The sequence below is a fragment of the Chenopodium album genome, chromosome 24 (genome assembly GCF_948465745.1).
Source record: "Chenopodium album chromosome 24, dcCheAlbu1.1, whole genome shotgun sequence".
Taxonomy (NCBI): Eukaryota; Viridiplantae; Streptophyta; class Magnoliopsida; order Caryophyllales; family Amaranthaceae; genus Chenopodium; species Chenopodium album.
In genome coordinates this window covers 7,425,617-7,447,116 of record NC_137857.1, presented here as the reverse complement: position 1 = coordinate 7,447,116, position 21,500 = coordinate 7,425,617, and the positions used below count along the sequence as shown (strand labels likewise).

At 33.6% G+C, this 21,500-nt stretch overlaps 2 protein-coding genes across 2 annotated transcripts; one reads left to right on the top strand and one right to left on the bottom strand.

Moving 5' to 3' along the window:
* Positions 1-1,293: 1,293 nt before the first annotated feature.
* LOC145610481 (uncharacterized) lies at positions 1,294-12,347 on the bottom strand. Its single transcript, XM_081665810.1, has 4 exons — positions 12,342-12,347; positions 3,014-3,224; positions 2,817-2,935; positions 1,294-2,727 (listed from the first exon to the last, which is right to left on the bottom strand). Exons 1-4 carry the CDS (start codon positions 12,345-12,347, stop codon positions 1,294-1,296), a joined length of 1,770 nt encoding a protein of 589 aa, XP_081521936.1.
* LOC145610060 (auxin response factor 19-like) lies at positions 12,251-20,056 on the top strand. Its single transcript, XM_081665309.1, has 13 exons — positions 12,251-12,847; positions 13,687-13,796; positions 13,889-13,984; positions 14,244-14,300; positions 14,405-14,560; positions 14,653-14,737; positions 15,744-15,834; positions 15,943-16,107; positions 16,199-16,394; positions 16,748-16,886; positions 17,065-19,037; positions 19,427-19,617; positions 19,705-20,056. The coding sequence occupies exons 1-13, from the start codon at positions 12,805-12,807 to the stop codon at positions 19,886-19,888; spliced, it is 3,486 nt and encodes a 1,161-aa protein (XP_081521435.1). The 5' UTR covers positions 12,251-12,804; the 3' UTR covers positions 19,889-20,056.
* Positions 20,057-21,500: the final 1,444 nt, after the last annotated feature.

Sequence of the window (21,500 nt, the reverse complement as noted above, 5' to 3'; positions counted from 1 at the left end):
CAGGCTCCACCAACAGATTATACCTCCCATATTTTTGTTAGATACGAATATTGGCATATTTGTAGCCAGTAGAGTGTTAGGGGTTGCAGGCTACACACTAACGTTTAGTTGCACCACAAAAGATATCCAAAGTGTAACAATTGCATGTCCCCGATAATTTTGTAAGGGCGCGGTTCATAATTCTATTTCTTTTTTTATTTAAAAAACTTTTAAGTTGTAGATTTTAAATGTAAATGGATAAACCATATTGAAACTTGATTACGCGAATCAAATTATATGAAACTTTATGCTACTAGAATATGATTTTACAGACTACGTACAAACTAGAAACTCATCAAAGCTTTAAAGATCGAATCATAATAATCTACTTGAACTAATTTAAAAAATGTGACAACTTTCTATGAATGGAGAGTTAGATTTAAAATTTTGAGCAAACATGCTGACATTGAAAATGATTAAAAATAATAAGCTAAAAGTTGACAAGTGGACAATTATGTGTGGTTATCAATAGATGAATCTTTTGGTCAATTAGAGCACAAACATGAATGACACAAAGCACTATTGTCACCTTAACAATGGATTAAACCTAGAGAAAGAGTATAATTTTTTAGGAGATAGATCGAGTGATGTAACCTAGATCAAGTATAATTAGCTTTTTAATCTAATTTGACTAATTAAAAACATCTATTTATGTATGTCTCTAAATGTTTTTATGTGTGGGACCACTACTACCACATGGATTAAAATTCTTAATTAATCCCTAAAAACCCCTAGAATTTAGTTTAGATTCACAAAAAAAATAAAGAAAATAATTAGGAATCTTAATTATGTGGGGAATAATCTCATGATTAGCTTAAGAAGGACGTTAAAAAGAATTAAACAAGATAACAAAAGATAGGTAAGTTGTTTAACTTTTGTTTCCCTATTCCTTTGCTTTGAATCTCTTGGGAGTCCCATGTGCAAGCCTAACATGGTATCATTTGGTTGGCGTGTCCACCGCCACATGACCCCTTTCCATGCAAATTAAGGTGAAAATTTTGATTAAGGTTTTTAATTTTGTCTAAACATTGCTAATCATCTTTGGAGATTGAAAGTTAATTATTCGCATAATGTTCCTTTGTTGGTTGAGTATGTCTCTCATATATTGGCTCATGTTGTGATAAGTTTCCAATATGCCATATTCCATAGATTTTGTTTTGTTAGGGCCTAGGTTTTTTTTTTTTTTTTTTTTTTGACAAGACGAGCTAAAAAACAAAGAATAAAACCAACAACCAGCAAACTAACTAAAACAAATCAAAAAGACCAAAATAAAATCCGTCGCTGACGAGCCTGAGTTGCCAACCAATGTGCTGGAGTTACCCACTGTCGAGGAACCTTCCGAATTGCACAGGAAGAAAACCAAGAAAACTGATCCTTAATGTCCTGAAGCAACCAAAAGCAAGAGATATCCCGATACCCTTGACAATGAAAAAGCAAAGCCAAAGTTGAACAGTCCGTATAGATGATCAATTTCCTGAACCCACGACGTCTAGCTACCCTGAGGGCCCAGAGACAAGCTTGTAACTCAGAATGAAGAGCCGAGGAAGCCAAAAAAGCTCTAGATCCACCCCCTATAACTCTATCTGAACTTGAGGATCTGAAAAACCATCCTGCACCTGCAGAGTTGTCCCGAGAATCAAAAGCTCCATCGAAAACCAAACAAATATCATCTGATGACCGGGAACATCCTCGCAGGAAATAAAGCGACGACGCAGGCGGAGCAACTCTGGAACTAGACCCACATCTAGAAGAGTGAACTGAAGATTCATAGGCCCGCGCCTCTGTATTACGAGAAATCCAATCCTGCATGAGGTGGAGAACAAAGGCCGGGGAAATGACAGCTTGTCGAAACATCTTGTGATTACGAGCTATCCAGATTGACCAAAAGAAAGAGAATAAAGAAACCAAAGTCTCCCAAGATTTCGAACGTCGCAAGTCCGACACAAGCTCAGTAAACCAAGTTGTAAATGAGATGTCTCGGCGAATAGCTAATGATGAAACATTCGGGGCTAACATCCAGATATCAGAAACAAAGGGACAATCTCTGAAAAGGTGACACACAGTCTCATAATCCCCGTGACAAAAAATACAGATAGAATCGGCGGGAATGCCACGAAGTTGCAAAACACTTCCAACAGGTAGAGCATCATAAATAAGCTTCCAACCAAAACATAGCAATTTAGGCAAAAGGGGTAAACCCCAGTACTTCTTCCACCACGAGGGATGAACTGAAGAAGTGCCACGAAAATAGGTGAGGCGATCAAATATCATGGCATATGCTGATTTTGTGGAAAAATTCCCGTCCTTTGAAAACTTCCAGTAAACAAAATTATCCATTGGTTTGCTTGGCCGTTCCAAAGCGAGAATACGACAAGCTGTAGCAGAATCAAATAGCTGATGAACTAAAGATGAGTCCCATGCGTAAGAACACGGATTGATAATAGAGGAAACATGAGACGGAAGAGACGTCTCGCAATTATGGAGAAAAGAAATAGGATCCCCAGGCACCCAAGAATCATGAAGGATACTGACTTGAGATCCCGAACCAACCTTCCATGCAATACCTTGAGATAAAACAGACATCCCATGCAAAAGCCCTTTGCTACCCCATGAAGAACCAGGAGGTCTGTGAAACTGTGAGTAACGAATAGAAGAGTATTTAGCCGACAAAACCCTGGACAGAAGCAGCTGAGGATGTTGTTGGACACGCCAACATTGACGTGCCAACAAGGCTGAATTAAAGGCGTCAAGCCTACGAATACCAAGACCTCACATACCTTTAGGCAGGTGTAAAAGAGATTTCGAACGTAAAGCCAGGCCTTTAGAGTGATAATCAGTCTTCCACCAGAAACGAGCCAGAAGATTATCCACCTTGGAACAAATCGAAGGAGGAACTCTAAAAACGGATAAAATATGATTAAAAGAGGCAACCAGAACCGAATTGATGATGACTAGCTCGCAGCTGAAGAAAGACCAAGAGAAGCAAATGCCGAAAGGCGTTGAACCACTTTATCAACAAGGAAGCTAAAGTCTGCAACCTTGCTGCGACCAAACTCCACCGGAAGACCCAAATATGAACCGATAGTAGGCTTACATTGAAGCTGTAAACTTTTGGCCAGAAAATCCTTATAGTTCGGAGGGATATTACGGCTAAACTTGACAAAAGACTTCTGAATGTTAATCACCTAGCCTGATAAGGAACAAAACTCCGATAAAAGAGCTGTAAGATTTGTACAGGCCTTAGGAGTAACTTGTAAGAATAACAGGGAATCATCAGCAAAGAACAAGTGAGAGATCGCTGGAGCTCCACGAGAGATGCAAATACCCTTAAAAAGAGATGCAAGTAACTTGTTAGGGCCTAGGTTACTTGGATTCAAATAGTCGTGTCATCGGACATCTTTATGTGTTCAAGTGTTGTCATGTATGGTTGTAATCTAACAAAATTTTATTACTTTAATTAATTAAGTGTCAAGTACTAGATAGACTCATGTTAGAGCGTTCAAAGCTTCAAACATGTAAGGTTGAAATTTTTAACAATATAGATAGTCATTCGGGCATTCCGTACTATATTGGATTTATTTTATGGTGTATGTGTGTTTGAATGAATAGTATTTCATGGGAATGATGAATCGGAGCAATTTTTGTGTAGACAAGATTTTAATGTAATATACTAAACTGCGAGTAGTTAATTATTAGTATATAAAACTGGAAACTGATAATGTAGTAGTGATGATCGATTTGATCTAGATAAAAAATGAACTTTCATAGAATAATTGAGTAATGAAGTCTTAAACTATACACATGATATTTGCATCACTTTACCTAAATCTTTGAAGTGACAAAAGTTAAGAAGATGCATCAAAATTTTGATGATAAAGAATTGTATCAAGTCATATCTAGTCTATCCTTTGACGTGGTAATGCATGAAAACGTTACACCTTACACCCACTTTCTCCCTTTAAGTAATAGGTTACTTAGTACTAGTACTAATCCATTAATGTCATCTATCATTAGTTCATTACCTTTAAACCTACCTTGATTATATATGTATCATTTGATTTATTTTCTGAGTTAGTGGATTTTCTTCTCCTCATTTCTGCCTCTATTTCGTCCTCACTGTTGATAATTGAGTATGCTTATAATCTCTTTTTGTTCGTTGAAACTTGCAAGCTACGGAGTAGGAAGTATATAGTATATACTAGTAATTATTATCAATCTATGTTTATTACTTTTTTGTCTAATTTTTGTATTTTAAATCAAATCAATCAAGCTATTTGGCAAATGTATATTATATGTATGTTGTTTCCTTAAAAAAAACAAATAAATAAAATAAAACCTTAATAAACTAACGACATACTAATATCATGATAAATTAACCAAATTTGCGAGCAGCAACTCATAGCTTAGAACCGTGACCAAATGTATATTGTACATATATTGTATATTAGTATTACTCATAATAACTAAACTGGATTAAGTCTCGTGTCATGCACGACTATTTCACTAAATTTAATTAATAAAAGAAAAAAAATTATAATAACATAGATAAAATCCATCTATAATATATTTATTATCTTCTTATTTTGCGTATATAATGAAATGGAACATAAAATATAACGAAAGAGTCAGTTAGACAAATGAGTATATCAAATTTACGGAATGGATTTGTTTAAAGAGATTAATAAATAATATGGATGAGAAAAAACATAAAAAGAAAGAAGAAATCGTTGTCCATGTGAGTGTTGGCCCCCAAATGCCTTCTATGGTTATAAAATCAAATCAAATCAAATTCCATTCTGTAAGCTATTTAAAATAAAAAATTGAATAAAAAAAATGAATAAAATGAATGGGTAGCCATAGATTTATATTGATAATGAATTAATGAGAGAGCCCACAACAATGGCGTAGCAACGTGTTTTCTTTCACACTTGACCTGTCTCTTGGTACGGAATACGGACTCTTTGTTCATCTATTACTTAATTAATTTTCTATATTATTATACTATATGATTAATAAATAGTATTAATGTAATTATATTAAATTACTATTTGAAGTTTGCAATTATAAAGTTTTGTTATAAAGCCACTACAATATAATTTTCCAAATAATAATTTGCCGTCTTTTATAATGCCAAATAATTTTGGCACACACATGACATGCCGATATCCAACCTTCCCATCATATAATTGATCAATTACTGTTCATGCATGTCCAAATTTGGATTCATTATTTTAATTTGTTGGATTTTATTGCTAATTAATAGAAATATTAAAAAAAAAATGAAGAAATTCTTTCATGTTCAAATTAATATAAAATATTATCAAGGAAAAAAAAATTAAAAACAGAAAAACAACATACAACTTGTTACTACGTTATGAAGTATTACACATACGAGTAACTAATGTTTCATTTCTTTTGTATATGTAAAGACTAAAGAGTTATATATGTGACACTATAGGACAATAATATAGGTATGATTGTAGTCTTGCATGTTTCGATTACCATCTTCATATACTTCATCAACTAATATAACTATCTTAGCTTAATAAAAAAATTCTAATAAGTTATAAAAATATTCCATAAGAATTATGGAGTACAAATGTAAAATACTTCTATCATATGTGGTTGGGTATAAGAAAAAGATAGATAGATAGATTTAAAAAAAAAAAAAAAAAAAAAAAAAAAAAAAAAAAAAACCCATTAAAAATGAAGAGAACGTAATAGTAAGATGACAAATGAGTTTTCAAATTTAGATAAAATAAAAGTGAGTTAGGAAGAAATATAACAACATCTTACTATATACTAAAGTAATCACTGAAGGGGACACTTGGAATGATTTTGTGAAAATTTTTCCCTCCAAAATATTTTATTTTATTTTATTTTAATTCTATTAATAAAATTTAAAGGATAGACATTAGTCAATTCAAAAAAAATAAAAAAATGTTACATAAGTCATTTAATCTTACTATATACTAAAGTAATCACTGGAGGGGACACTTGGAATGATTTTGTGAAAAATTTTCCCTCCAAAATATTTTTTTTAATTTTATTTTAATTCTATTAATAAAATTTAAAGGATATACATTAGTCAATTCAAAAAAAATAAAAAATAAAAAAATGTTACATAAGTCATTTAATTTTAATTAAATCTATTTCAAATGACTATTATTATATTATACTTTATAAATCCGTGCATTGCATGGGGCTAAAACTAGTAAATTAGCTAAAATAGTGTTTTAAGTTTTTTCTTTTTGAAAAAAAAAAAACCTGAGATATTGGTTGAATTCTTCTCAATCTCTTCATTTCAAATCAAGTGCACCTTAGAATGTTGACACACTTGTGAGTTGAGTAATATCATGCGAAAGATAGTTACCAAAAGATATGACATGTTTACCAATAAGGTTCCCAAAATAGAGGGGAAAAAAATGTGTGTAAAGTACAATGAAAAGGCTTCTAATAACAAAAGAGTTGGCAATAGTAGTTTAAAGGCGTGTTCAGTTCACCTGATTTCACTTATTTGAATTTATCTTATCTTATTAAACTTACACTTTATATGTTAAAATTTATTTTAGTTGTATTTTAAATTCGGATAACTCTTGTCAGAACTTATTTTTCCTTAACTGAACTTATTAGACCTAAAATAAATGAACATAATAAGGTGAACATAACATGCCTTAAAACAACAAAAAAAAAATAATAAATAAAAAATACTCGTAAAAAATTATAAAGGGTGTAAGTAAATTGAGAAGGAGTGTGTGTTCAATTCTTAACAATCTAATACAAGTATACAATAATCGATCTAAACTTATACACATACAGTACTATTTTAATTGTACTAGAACTTATATGTGTGGGGGTGTTTGAGCTACGTTGAGCTTATATTATGTACAAGTAGTTATACATGCTTTGTTTGAAGTAAGAATAAATAAATTGAGACAAATACACTAAAGTTAATTAGTATCATTATTCTAAAAAAAAAAATAATAAAAAATTGCTTTTAACAAAACCTTTGTTACAACAAGGTTGTATTTAGGTCTGTTCTCATTGACTGAATTCAGCTGAACTTAACTGAACTAAACTGAACTTATTAGAGCTGAATTGAACTGAAATGAATATTTTATAAGAGAATGAAATTAGGAGCTGAACTAAACTGAATTTATTAGAGCTAAATTGAACTGAACTGATAATAATCGTATGAAAACAGGCCCTTACTTTTGAGCTGAGTACCTCTATTTCTAGAAATTTGACTCACTTATAATTTATGTGGTCTGAAATTAACTTTTGGCCTTATATTATGGACTAACAATGGAGTAAATTGGCATTCGAGTTCTTATTAGATCGTTTCATCATCTAATGTAAATTTTAAAAAATATCAACTTTTGTTTGTTATTTTCACTTATATATAATCTAAGATATCAATGGTAATGTCCATTGAAGACCACTATGTAAAAGGTAATAAATGAGTCAAACTTTTAAATACGGTGGTAATGTATTATTTCTTTTCTTATATAGTCAATACGAACTTCATTCTATATTATAGTGTTTGTTTTTCTTTAAAGGTATTCTAAAATGGCGTATCCGTTGTTAATCCATTATATTTAATCAGGCCATTTTGGTTTTAACCAAATTACCCTCATCACTCTATTGTTATCCCAAACTTTGTACTTGCGTTTTACTTTGCAAATAGTGCTTATGCATGGTTAATTGTGGCTTGTGCAATATATAATATGCATGGTACACATACATTGATCATCGTTATTTTTCTTGATAACAAATTATCTACATACGGAGTAGCTAAATTAATAAAACCATTGCAGACCTAATAAGTATTACAAGAATTTCTAATATAATCCACATTTTTCATTTTTCCTTAATTATTTCCCAGAAAGATTAGAAACGAGCACATTATTATAGTTTTCATGGGACGGATTGAGTATTGTACACTTTATAAACTTATGACAAATCACGCATTTATTAATATTCTCTATATATATTAAATAAACGCATTTATTATTATACTATAGTGTTTAATACTTTAATTTAAGGGTGGTAGAATCCATCCCATATTCCCCATTATGTTATGGTACGTTCTAGGTTCACCGTGATAAGTCTAACTATAGAGGGACAAAATAATCCCCACTCATTAATTACAAAGTAATATACTCAATTACTCATAGCTCAAAAACAAAAAAACAAAAAAGGAGTATTTTCCCCAAATAAAACTTTATAATTAATTAATTAATTAATTAATTAAATGACTAATAACGTCGGAATATAAATTTATATTATGACATACGTATGAAATATCTTTCTCAATCTCCGGTTATTGCGGCTAGTGCCCTTTTACATTGTGTCATCAAAAACTTTATAAAAGAAATTATAATCAAATTAGTTTATAGAAAAAGTTAAAAACATATTGGTTGTGAAAAAGCTAGTGGATTACTTTTACTTATGAGATATTAAAAATAATGAGTAATAAGGTGACATAATAAAAATATTTGAATAAAACCACTCTAGTAAGAAAAGTCATTTATTTTTATTTTTATTATTTTCGGTTATCTACTCGTGTAGAATGAGGGATAATTCACAAAAAAATTCGGCTTTTCATGGTTTAATACCACGTGGATAATCAAATAAAGGTCGTGTGGTTTTGTGGGTGTGGTAGGTTTTATGTGTCCTGACATATTTGATTGTAAATTGGGTTTACGTGATCTCGAGTAAACTCCTATGGTTGAGCCGTAATTAGTCCGTTTGGTTCGTCGCAAAAGAATAAACAATGGTAATGGCAATGAAATTAACGGTATTATTATGACTTCGGGTTGAAGTGCATGTATGGAAATGAAGCTAGAATATCTAAATATCATTTCTGATATAACTTCACACATTATAAATATTGGTACATGCACCAGTGGAAAATTCATGTTTATGATGGACAAGTAATATCATAAATTAACATTGAGATAAAAATTACAAAATTACATTTATTGAATATTTCACTTGAGATTGATCTTATGACCTTCTTGTCATATTAGCTCGCTTCTGAAACTCTGAATAATCAATTTATACACTATCAACTTATATGAAACTAAAGATAGATATATTACTATATGGAGGACAAAACACACTGAATTGGAGGAGGTGACTATATTTTCGGTATACTAAAACATAACTACTTCATTCATTATGAATATCCTTTAAAATACGAGTACTTAATTCATTAAGAAATTCTTGTTTTGTCTTCTTGAAACGATCACTATTAAACAGGAAAAACTTTTTAAGATGGAGAGAGTTACAAGTTTACTCTTCCAACAAATAATTGGACCGTTTCTTTTAACTTTTATTAAAATCTACATTACGTATATATCATATATATTATGTTAAATCTCTCCCTATTATTGATTTGGGTTCTTTTAAAAGTTGTACTCTTAGGTGGGAGATTTGGGATAAAAACCAAGCTAAGGAAGTTGTGTTTTGGGCATGTTCCCATATAAAACTTGCATGGAAAACTTAGATCTAATTAACAAAAAATTTTGTTTTATCTATTTGTAATGTATATCTTATAACCTAAGCTTTTTATTTTTGGTGTCCTTAATTTAACCTCTTTATGTAACTTATTGGAGTCTATATCTATACTTATGATAAACAACTTTATTTGTGTGGATGCACCTGTAAATTTATGTAATTGTCTAAAATTTGAATAATTAAAATAAACCCTTGGTAATTTCTGTCATTTCTTGTGACTTTTACCAAAAGTTTTTCAGATCATTAGCTCCATGTATAGCAACCCATAAATACAGTTAAAATTGATGAAACTTCATAAAGTACTCATAATAGATTTAATTATACTGAAGATAAGCTCGTTAATAAATTCAATATATATAATTGCATCTATCATTTCTAAAAGACAATTTTTTTTTTCATTAAATAATAAGAAAGAAAATGTTTAAAAGACAACACTATCCCCTTAAAGGTTGAGAGGGATGAGATTCAGGTCATGATTGGAAAATTTGAGGGGCAATAATGTCATTTTACCATGATATAATTAACTACTAAATATAAAGACATTACAATTAGGGTGTGACCAAACCTTAACCTTCACGGTCTTTTTGGACTAGCATTTGTGGGCCAAACACTATGAAAGTGAAGGGGAAGGGGAAGGGGAAGGGGAAGGGAAAGCGGGGAAGAGAAAGGGTAAGGGATCTCTACTCTTAAACCTTAAAGTATTCAAGGTCGATATTTGCAATCCTTTTCATTAAATCAACTAGTATTTAGGCCCGGGCGATGCCCCAGGTCATTACTTTTTTTTTCTTCTTCTTGTAACTAAGTTTGTTATACATATTAAAAATTTTGTATCAAAAAATAACATGAATATGACATAGCTTGGTGGTAAGATGTTTAGTTCTAGAATAAGAGGTTAAAGGTTCAAATCTTGTGAAGGGATCTACATGACACATAGACTTTTTTAGTGACGTCTTTTAATATATAGTATAGATCAATGAGAAACATAAAGAAGTGAGATTCACATGGCGTTGAGTGGGTGACATGGCTTAATAAGAGTTTGAGTGGATGATGTGGCTCAATGAAGGGATCTACGTGACACATAGACTTTCTTAGTAACGCCTTTTCATATATAGTATAGATATAAACTTGGTTTAGGTGAACTTATTTTTCTTGAAATGAATGAAATCAAAGTGAATAAATCAAAGACTTACTTTCAATTCCAAAAATTGCACCAAATGATATTCACAGCACAAATTTTCAAGTAAACCTTCTATGAATTGAGGTCTACTCGAGTCAACCTTTATGTTATCTCATGCTAATAATTTGTCACTGAATTTCGATTCTATAAAATCTTTGAAGGATCTTGTTAATGGGCGTCTCAGAGCATTAGTCTCATAATAGTGTTAATTTTGGAGTGTATGCCAAAATAACGCATTGATTGGTATAATTAATATTTATTTTACCTTAATATTTACACTTTTAGCTCTCTTATCTAACATTTATTTTACCTTAATATTTTCACTTTTAGTTCTTTATCTTACATCCTAGAGGTGCAAGTTAGCTTTGCCATGTTTAAATAACCACTAACATGAAAATAGGCCAAAGGTAAATTATAATTTCTATTACATTTAAGGACTGTTCTGATTTACAGAACTGAATTGAACTAATTGGAGCTGAAATGAATTGTTTATGAGAAAAGAAAATTAAAAACTAAACTAAACTAAAATTAAGCTGAAGAGAACATACCCTTAAACTCCATCCGTAATTGAGATTATTTCAAGAAGTCGAAATTATTTACGGCACATGAATAATAAATTTAATAATACTCGATATCATGTTCCGCCAATTATCATTCTTTGATAACTACTCGTAACTTGAAGTAGATTTGAATTTCTTTTTATAATAATTCATATGAGTGACAACCTAACCCAACAAGAAGAAGCACATAGGCGGATAATTAAAGTAATGTAAATGTAGGAGGAATTTCAGGAAGTGAAAAACATAGAAAATCATATCACAAAAAAGTGAGAGGAACCAAGCATATGAGCTAAGCATGCTTAGGATTGAGAAAGGAGAAAGTTGGAAGGTGGGGGGAAGCAAATTCATATAAAATCAATTTTAAATCCCAAATTTCTTTTAAATAAAATAAATTAAAAATCCCAGTTATATATATTTTTTCCCTTGAATAAAATAGATTAGATATCCCAAAACTCTTATTTGTGGCTAGCTACAGTGCCATCATAGGGGTTAGTTCGTTAATATTATAGGAATTACTCGGTCAGTGTTACTGGATTTATCTCGTCAGTGTTAGAGAGATCACTTGGTCAAAATTATAGGGGTTAATTGTTCTTATACAAGTAGCCACATGATGTAACTAATCGCACAAAAAATACGCTAATTTTTTATACAACGTATTAACTTTTGTAAAATACTCCGTATAAACTACGAGTATGTATTAACTTTGAAAAAACAAAATTATGTATTAACTTTGAAAAAACAAAATTATTTTAAAAAAATATAATTAAAGCCCCAATATTTATTTTTTAATTATTTATCACAAAGTAAAATATAATTAAAATCCCAATTTTTTACTTTAATTTTTTTTAAAAATATAATAGAATAAAAATAAATCCCAAGAAAAAAAAAAGAGTAAGAGTAGAGGGACCTGCTCCAGTCTGTTGAATGTCGGCTTCTTCCTTCTTCTTCTCCTTCAAAAGCTGCTTTCCTTTGCTCCTCTCTTTCTCTCTCTTCCTTTCTCGACACTTTTCTCTCTCCACTTTCTCTCTCTACTATAACCAAACCTCCATTTTTCGACGCTTAAACAGCTCTCTTCGACACAATAAGCTCAAGTAATTCAGCTCAATATTTTGAAGAAATTACTTTTTTTCTGGGAAAATTATATCATTTGAGGAAGTGGGTATTACTTCAATTTGATTAGTTTGAAGAAGGAGCAAAATCCCATCTTTAATCGACGCTTTTCTGGGTTTATTATAATTTTTTTTGAAGAAATTGAATTGTAAATGGCAGGTTAATACTATGAGCAAGATTGGTTATTTTTTGAAGAAATTGAATTGTAAAAATGGTGATATAATATCAGCAAGATTGTTGCTGATATAATTATTTTTTGGGTTGATTTGATGAATGTGGTTTTAGTCTTGAAGACAATGTTGAAGATGATTATTCTGGGTTTGAAGTTGTAGTAAAGAGCCCAAAAAAAAAAAAAAAAAATTATTTTTTGGGAATTAGAAAGTGGGTTTGTTAATCATGAAAGCTCCATCAAATGGTCTCATGGCTAATCCTGGAGAAGGTGATGGATGTTCTTAATTTTATTATTTTAGTTGGTTTTTAATCTTTTTATGATTTGAAAAAAATTAATATATGTATATTTTTCTGATTTTTTTAATTTCCAAATTTGATTTTGGGTGAAAATTATGATCTGGAAAAGATTTATGATGATCTGGAAAAACTTATAGTTGACATTTATTTGTTATAAGTTCAAATTAATAAGCTAATCTTAATTTTTGATTAGCAAATTTTTTACCTTAATTTGGGGATTTGGCAATAAATTTTTTAATATCTGGGGTTGTTTTGTTGTTTACATACAATCCACTTACCTGAAGAAGTAGGAAACATAATCAATCCAAAATAATAAAAAAAGAAAAAAAAAAGCATAATGAATATCAGGAAAAAGATTGAAGTTGACATTTATCTTCCCCTTGCAACATAAGAAAGAGCTCTGAAACTCCTGCATTCATATATTCTTCTTCAATGCTCCTGCCATTTAATATGTGCATCAACAATTCTGATTTATTCCATTTCATAAATAATGGGTATAATTAGACTATTTATTATGTTAATTAATTGTTTAGATAAATCTGTGATGTGAATTCTTTTTCTGGGATGTGTCTGAAATTTGATCTTGAGTCAGATTATTAACCTTATTTTACCAGTTTCCGCATACCTAGAGTTAGGTGCACCCAAGTGGCCGGAAACCGAGGTTACCGGTGTACAATGGATATTGCATAGAATGATTTATGTCTTAGCTTGATGATCTCTTGCTTTTTTTTTTTTTACTTTGTTTACTATGGATTGAGTATTAATCTTGTTTTGTGTAACTGAACTCAATTTGTTTGGTATGTATGACAGAAGGAAGAGCCATAAATTCAGAGTTGTGGCATGCCTGTGCTGGACCATTGGTTGCTGTGCCTCCTGTTGGAAGCCTTGTGGTTTACTTCCCACAAGGCCACAGCGAGCAAGTACGGTTGTTTCCATTTATGCAAGATCTGTTGTGAATGAATGCTAAGTTTTTCTTTCTAATGGTGTTTACTGCAATCTTGCTGTGTTGCAGGTGGCAGCCTCTATGCAAAAGGAGACTGATGGTATCCCGAGCTATCCGAATCTTCCATCTAAGTTGATTTGTATGCTCCACAGTGTCACACTACATGTATGGCTCCTTGGATTCTGATGATACTATTAAATGTTTTTGGATTAGGATTGAATTTAGCTTGACTTCTTTGGATGATTTAACATGAATTTGTTACGTTAACGCAAGTAGATGTTGTATGAAATTTGACTTCCACAATATTCTTGGATTGGAACTGAATGCTGAAGTATATGTTAATATGTTATATTGATGCTTTACTTGTCATTTTCCAGTTTACATGTTTTATACCTCATGTTTTATGCTCTTTTCATGATACCAGGCTGATCCTGAAACCGATGAGGTGTATGCACAAATGACTCTTCAACCTGTTAATAAGGTAAGCCATCCATTTAATTAGAATCTAAGATCAAGCTAATTATTCTAGTTTTGCTCTGTAATCTTACTTCTTTATGTGATGTTCCTTCCATGTCTTTCTCACAGTATGACAGGGATGCGTTGCTCGCATCAGAGATGGCCCTTAAACAAAGTAGACAGCCTGCAGAATTCTTCTGCAAAACTCTCACAGCTAGTGACACTAGCACACACGGAGGGTTTTCTGTACCTCGTAGGGCTGCTGAGAAGATATTCCCACCTCTGGTGAGTTGAAATTCAAACAAATCCATTTTATGTTTGTTTGTCATTTTTTTTCATCACCTTATTACTGTGCTTACCTGGAAGATATTTGATAGGATTTTTCTATGCAACCTCCTTGCCAAGAGCTGATGGCTAAAGATTTACATAATCAAACATGGACGTTCAGACATATTTATCGAGGTTAGCTTTAGTCTAGAAGTTCCATCTCATCATATACTATGGCCAGTGTTCTCTTGTTGTAAAGACTAATTTATTTTCTGCGTGGCCATTTTATATCCTTATTGAACGAGAAAACTAATTCCATGCGGAAGCCATAGGCTTTCAGAAAATAGCATATCATTATTCCTTGTCCTACCTCCTCCTATCCATGTTTTGTGTATAATGAGTTTTATTGCTTGACACTTAAGGTTGCCATGTCTTAGTATTGCTGGTTTTGGCTGTTTAATAGCCTTTGCCTCTTGAACTGCCATGAGAGTTAGCAAATCTAAGTAACCCAAAAATGTTGTTAGTTTTTTCTGACTTTTTATTATTGTAGAAATGGAACCTCAACTTGTATATAAAATTTGTTTTAGATAAAGCCTTGTTTATTGGTTGTGTTATGTCTTCATCATTGCTCGTTGATTTATCTCCCCCTTTTTTGAGACTATATTTTTCTGTATAGTTAGTAATTTTCTATATATTTTTCATCATTGCTCGTTGATTTATCTCCCACTAAAACTAGGATCATAGGGCTGAGACTACACTTCAGTTTGGATAACGCGTGGTTTTGAGGGTCTCAGCCCTATGATACTAGTTTTCATAGATACGTATTCATATAATTGACAACTTTGTAAAATCTGATCATGAACAAGCTCGTTTAAATCATTGCTAGTTTAGCTTGCAAACTCTTCTGTAGAAACCATCGTATGCCTTAGGCTTGTAATAAAGTTCATTATTAAGACAGAGCTTTTTATGAGCTCAGTTCAATATATGAAAAAAGTAGTAATAAATGAGTTTGAACGTGACAATTTCTAAACTCACCAAGCTTGAAAAGACTTTGATCTCATGCTCGAATACGTGAAATGAGCTTGAACATGAACATAGACCAATACTCTGCCTAGCTCCTTACCATAGAGTTCTTTCAGTTTCTTGTTCCACCAGAATGTGCAATGGTCTAATTTCATCATGCAAATCTTCCTAATTTTAGGCCAGCCAAAAAGGCACTTGCTGACTACTGGATGGAGTGTTTTCGTTAGCTCAAAAAGATTGTTTGCTGGTGATTCTGTTCTCTTTATAAGGTATAATGTTTGACATTTATTCACGAGGATGTATAATATTTTAAAACTGTGTATTGTGGTAATACTAGTGTACTAGCCTCCTAGATGATTCAATGACTTTGCTTGTAGAGACGAGAAATCACATCTTCTTTTAGGTATACGGCGGGCAAACAGACAGCAGCCTGCCCTTGCTTCATCTGTTATATCCAGTGACAGCATGCATATTGGAATTCTTGCTGCTGCAGCTCATGCTGCTACAAATAATAGTCCATTTACCATTTTTTATAATCCAAGGTAGTTTTCTGTATATAAAGCTTGAATTAATTTCACTTTTCATCAAATTGTGTCTGACTAGCATTATCTCAAATTGAACTGATGATGACAGGGCTAGTCCAGCTGAGTTTGTAGTTCCCTTGGCTAAGTATAATAAAGCGATGTACACCCAAGTTTCTCTTGGCATGCGATTTAGGATGATGTTTGAAACTGAGGAGTGTGGCGTACGTAGATATATGGGTACTATAACAGGGATCAGTGACCTCGATCCTGTGCGATGGAAAAACTCTCAGTGGCGTAATCTACAGGTACTGCTCTGCTTTTATAAGTCCGCTTCTGAATTTCTTGAATGGCATTTCTTTCTTGAAACAAAGCTGTCAAAGCATAGTTTTATCTTATTAATTATCAACCTCCCCCCCCCCCCCCCCCCCCCCAAAAAAAAAAAAAAAAAAAAAAAAGAGAGAGAACTTCAATTTCTTCATGGCTATTGTTATACTAGTATGTAAATTCACATTATCCATTTTTGAGAAAATGCTTCATGTTGAATACTTGTGATGCCTTTCATGAGTTATACCTTTTATATTGTCTTCATCTTATAGTCATTATTTCATATTGGCTTGAATCGTCATGGTCCTTGCTCACCAGCATTTGTCTTGTTTAGGTTGGCTGGGATGAATCAACAGCCGGGGAACGACCAAGTCGGGTCTCCATTTGGGATATAGAGCCTGTTGTCACTCCCTTCTACATATGTCCTCCTCCATTTTTCAGACCAAAGTTTCCTAAACAACCAGGGATGCCAGGTATGCTTTTAGATGATAATCTTACCATAGGAGCTTTGTTAATCTCAAGCTATGTTTCTTCTACAATACTTACATAAAGTGGTTGTTTGGTTGACGAACATAATTCTGGCCTTTTATCTTTAAAGGGCTTAGTCTGAAATTCTTGCTACTTATCAAATTTGGTTGTGGAATTTTACAGATGATGACTCTGATATGGATAGCATGTTTAAGAGGGGTATGCCCTGGCTTGGTGATGATTTTGGTATGAAAGATGCTGCCAGCTCAATATTTCCTGGCTTAAGTCTAGTACAGTGGATGAACATGCAACAAAATAATCAGGTTCCTGGTGCACAACAAGGGATTTTTCCGTCTATGCTTTCAGCATCTGCCTTGCATGGTGGCCTTGGTACAGATGATCCTTCTAAGCTGTTGAACTTCCAAACCCCATCTATGTCTATGCCAAATCTTCAATTCAACAAATCTGGCCAACATAATCAAGTAGGTCAATTCCAGCAGCAATCTGCAGCGTGGTCTCAACAGCAACAGCAACAGCTGCAGCAATTGCTGCAGCAACAACAACAGCAGCCACAGCAGCAGCAGTCTCTGCAACAACAGCAGCCGCAGCAGCAGTCACTGCAACAACAGCTACAGAAACAACAGTTACAGCAGCATCAACAACAGCAACAACAGCAGCAGCAGCAACAGCAACAGCAACATCAACAATTACAACAGCAGCAGCAGCAGCAACAGTTACAGCAGCATCAACAGCAGCAGCAACAGCAACAGCAACATTTACAGCACCAGCAGCAGCAGCTAAACCAGCAACAGCAACAACAGCAAGCACAACCACCACTGCCTCCTGCACCACAAAAGCAGCAAATGCCTCAATCAACATTTGTAAATAGTGGCCTCATTTCTCCTAACCAGAACATAAATCAGAATGTGTCGCAGTCTCCAATGTATTCTCAGCTTCATCACCAGCAACTGCAGGGAGGAAATACCCAGGGCACACCAAATATTCAATCTAACAAAGATTCTGTTCATTCAACATCCTTAGCTCCAGATATGCAGTTTCAGCAGCAAACAGAACATCAAAGTAGTGCTCTACAGAGGCTTCAGCAGCAGCAGCAGCAGGCACAAATGCAACAGTCCTCCCAACAATTACTTCAAGAGAGCCTCTCACAGAGGCCGCCTGTCTTGCAGAGCCTCTCAGAGCATCAACTTCAACTCCAGCTGCTGCAAAAATTACAACAGCAACCTCAGGCACAGCAGCAACATCAACAACATTCTCATCAGTCACACCCTATGATGTCTCCTGCTAGTTCTCAAGTTCAGCCTCAAGTAACAGCACAACAACATGCTCCCCAACCTAACCAACATATGCTGCAGCGTTCCACATCTCAGTATCAGCTGCCACAAATGGGTGTCAGCACTATGTCCACATCTCCACTTATGAATTCTCCTGCAGTTTCAGCAGTGCAATTTCAGGGAATGCAGAAAACGGGTGGGATAGTAAGATCACAATCTTGTCCGACGGACGGAGATGCTCCATCATGTTCTACATCACCATCTACAAATAATTGCCAGATTCCCCAATCAAACTTCTTGAATCGCAACCAACCAGCTCGGAATATGCTAGTTGAACATACGGTTGAGAATAGTAATATGGTACAGGATCTCCAAGAGAAGTCTGATATTAGAATCAAGAATGAAATTCCCAACTCAAAAGTAATAGAACCATCTCGTATCAATGGCATCATCACTGATCCCCTGGAAGCATCCTCTTCTGTTACTTCATATGGCTTGGATGCTAGTGGACTTCATCAGAATCTTTCACTTCCGAGCTTTGGGTTGGATGGTGATGTGCAGTCTCATCCAAGGAATAATCATCCTATATCAACCGCCATGGATGATCTGACACCTGATACTTTTTTGTCAAGGGGTTTTGACTCAGGGAAGGAGCTCCACAACTTGCTTTCTAGTTACAATGGTGCTCCTAGGGATATTGAAACAGAATTGTCTGCTGCTGGTATGAGCCCCCAGTCATTTGGGGTTCCAAATATGCCTTTCAAGTCGGGATGTTCAAATGATGTAGCAGCAATTAATGATCCTGCCGGACTGGGTGGTGGGATTTGGCCAAGCCAGGCTCCACGTATGAGGACATATACAAAGGTTAGTTGTCCTGCTTGGTTTGTATGTTCTTATGGTAATTGGTTGTGGAATGCAAGCATCTTATTATTTGTGAATTGGATATGACACGTGTAGTTGTTTGACATCCTAAAAGGGATAATCTTGCATGTTTATAGAAATGGAGGAAGTATGCAGCTTCATAGTTGACGTAGTTTTGTGATTGTTTTGTATAGTTTGTATGGAAGAGATGGTTTTCATCTCTCCTTTGTCTGCATTTGGTAATTCTTGTCTCGATTCTTGCCAACATATATGATACTTTCAGTTTTATTGATCATGTTGTTATATGGATTGGTTTGCTGGATCTCTTCGTTTATTTGTGATCACAACTGCTATGAGAGAACTTACGTGTGATTCCTCTTTGATTTCAAAAGGTGCAAAAGCGTGGCTCAGTTGGTAGATCCATTGATGTTACCCGTTACAAGGGATATGAGGATCTCAGACGCGATCTTGCTCGCATGTTTGGCATTGAAGGGCAACTGGAAGATCCTCAAAGAACGGATTGGAAACTGGTCTATGTAGATCATGAAAATGACATCCTACTTGTGGGAGATGATCCGTGGGAGTAAGTAGATTATTTATTTTTCCAATGAATTTGCATTTGTACTTATTCCATTTCCTTGTCCTTAACTTTCTCTTTGTTCAATTGCAGTGAATTTGTGAATTGTGTTCTTAGCATAAAGATATTATCATCTGTCGAAGTGCAACAGATGAGTTTGGACGGAGATTTGGGTAGTGGACCGATCCCTAATCAAGCCTCTAGTGGTACTGACAGTGGTAATAATGCATGGAGAGGGCCATTCGATGATAACTCTGCTGCTTCATTCAATCGTTGAGGATTTTAAGCTCAGATTATTGATTTTTTTCTGACTGAATTTTCAACAAACAAGCATACCATACTTTGCCTGATATATACTCAGAAATAGATGGAACACAGGCAAAATGGTTGAGCTCGCACTTGTAACAGTTTTTGTCAAAAACGGAAGGTAAAATATTCTTGGGTAGGCTGCTGGATCTAAATTATGCCCTGGCTTCTCAACACCCATGACCCAAACACATCATGTAACTTAGATTACCATTTTTGAGCCATCAAGCTCAATCTCCCTCTTCTCCCACTATATATCCATATGGAGCTAGGGGCAAGAAGTTAAACTATCGGTCAGTAGGTTATAGGAAAGTACAGACCTGGTTTATCTTCTGGCACCGAGATTTGTTTTCATTCATGCAACCTATCTGTAAAGCTAGGGTTGTAATAGATGTAGTGTTGTAGTAGTTACTAACTCCATATGCAAAGGCAATGGCTGAAATTCATGTCATCCCTTGTAGTTGTATCACATATGATATGGCAATGTAAATGCTAAGTATTAATTAAGAAAATCTAGAATTTGAGGTAGGTAGTTTTTTTTCCTTCTGGGAAAAATGAGATACTAGGCACAATGTTTTAGCCAGAAAAATATTCAGATTAGTGTACAAAATTGATTTGAAGAATGCTACATTGCAACATCTATTTTTAGTTCAATGGTTGCACTAGTTGGTATGTTATTTGTCGTTTAACTAGCAAATCATGTCCAATATACGCAAATTGATAGATACAGAGTTTATATTGTGCCCCCTCACAATTTAAGATGGGTGAGCATGATGCACCAAATGAAAAGTTGAAGTGCATGTAAACAACACTGGACAAGTATGGGTTACAAACAAACTACTACCATCACTCATGAACATGAGGGAGGGGTTTAGTTTGGTTTAGGAAATGTAGTTTTTTTTTTTTTTTCAAAGTATACACTTCCCTCTACCATGGTTTTTTTAATTGATTTTGAAGTCAAGAATAATCTACTTTTTATTTTTTAAAGTGAAATGTTACAATTCACCTAATCTATTTTAATATGAATGTTTATACATATATAAATAATTTTTACTTTAAAAACTATGGTTTAAATGGGTTTATTGTCATTATGCTTTAATTTTACCCACAAATTAATACTATACTACAAAAGTGTTGAAGAGACATGCACAATTTTCTCCAATCATATGCCATTAAAAACTAGCCTGACTTATACAAGTAGTACTTTAGGTATATTTTACAAAACAAAAACATTATATCACGTGGGTTCTTGTAGTGGAACTCTAAACGTCGCGCCCCTATTTTACATACTAACGTCCACATTTTAGTTTTAATATAAGATTGTGCATTTCTCCTTTTTACTCTTATCCATTAATTGAATGTGACTTATAACCGTAACAAACATGTACCTCAGGAGTACTTCGAGGATAATGGATAGAACCCGAGAGTATGATCTTACGCTCTCCATTGATGAGAAGAGCGCGATCATGAGAAACTACCGTAGCTACTGTTGAATGTATAGCACTAAAAATCGTGACAATTGCTAAGAGCAGAGAAATCATATGAATCTTCATTTTTTTTCTTTGATGAGAAATCACACGTAA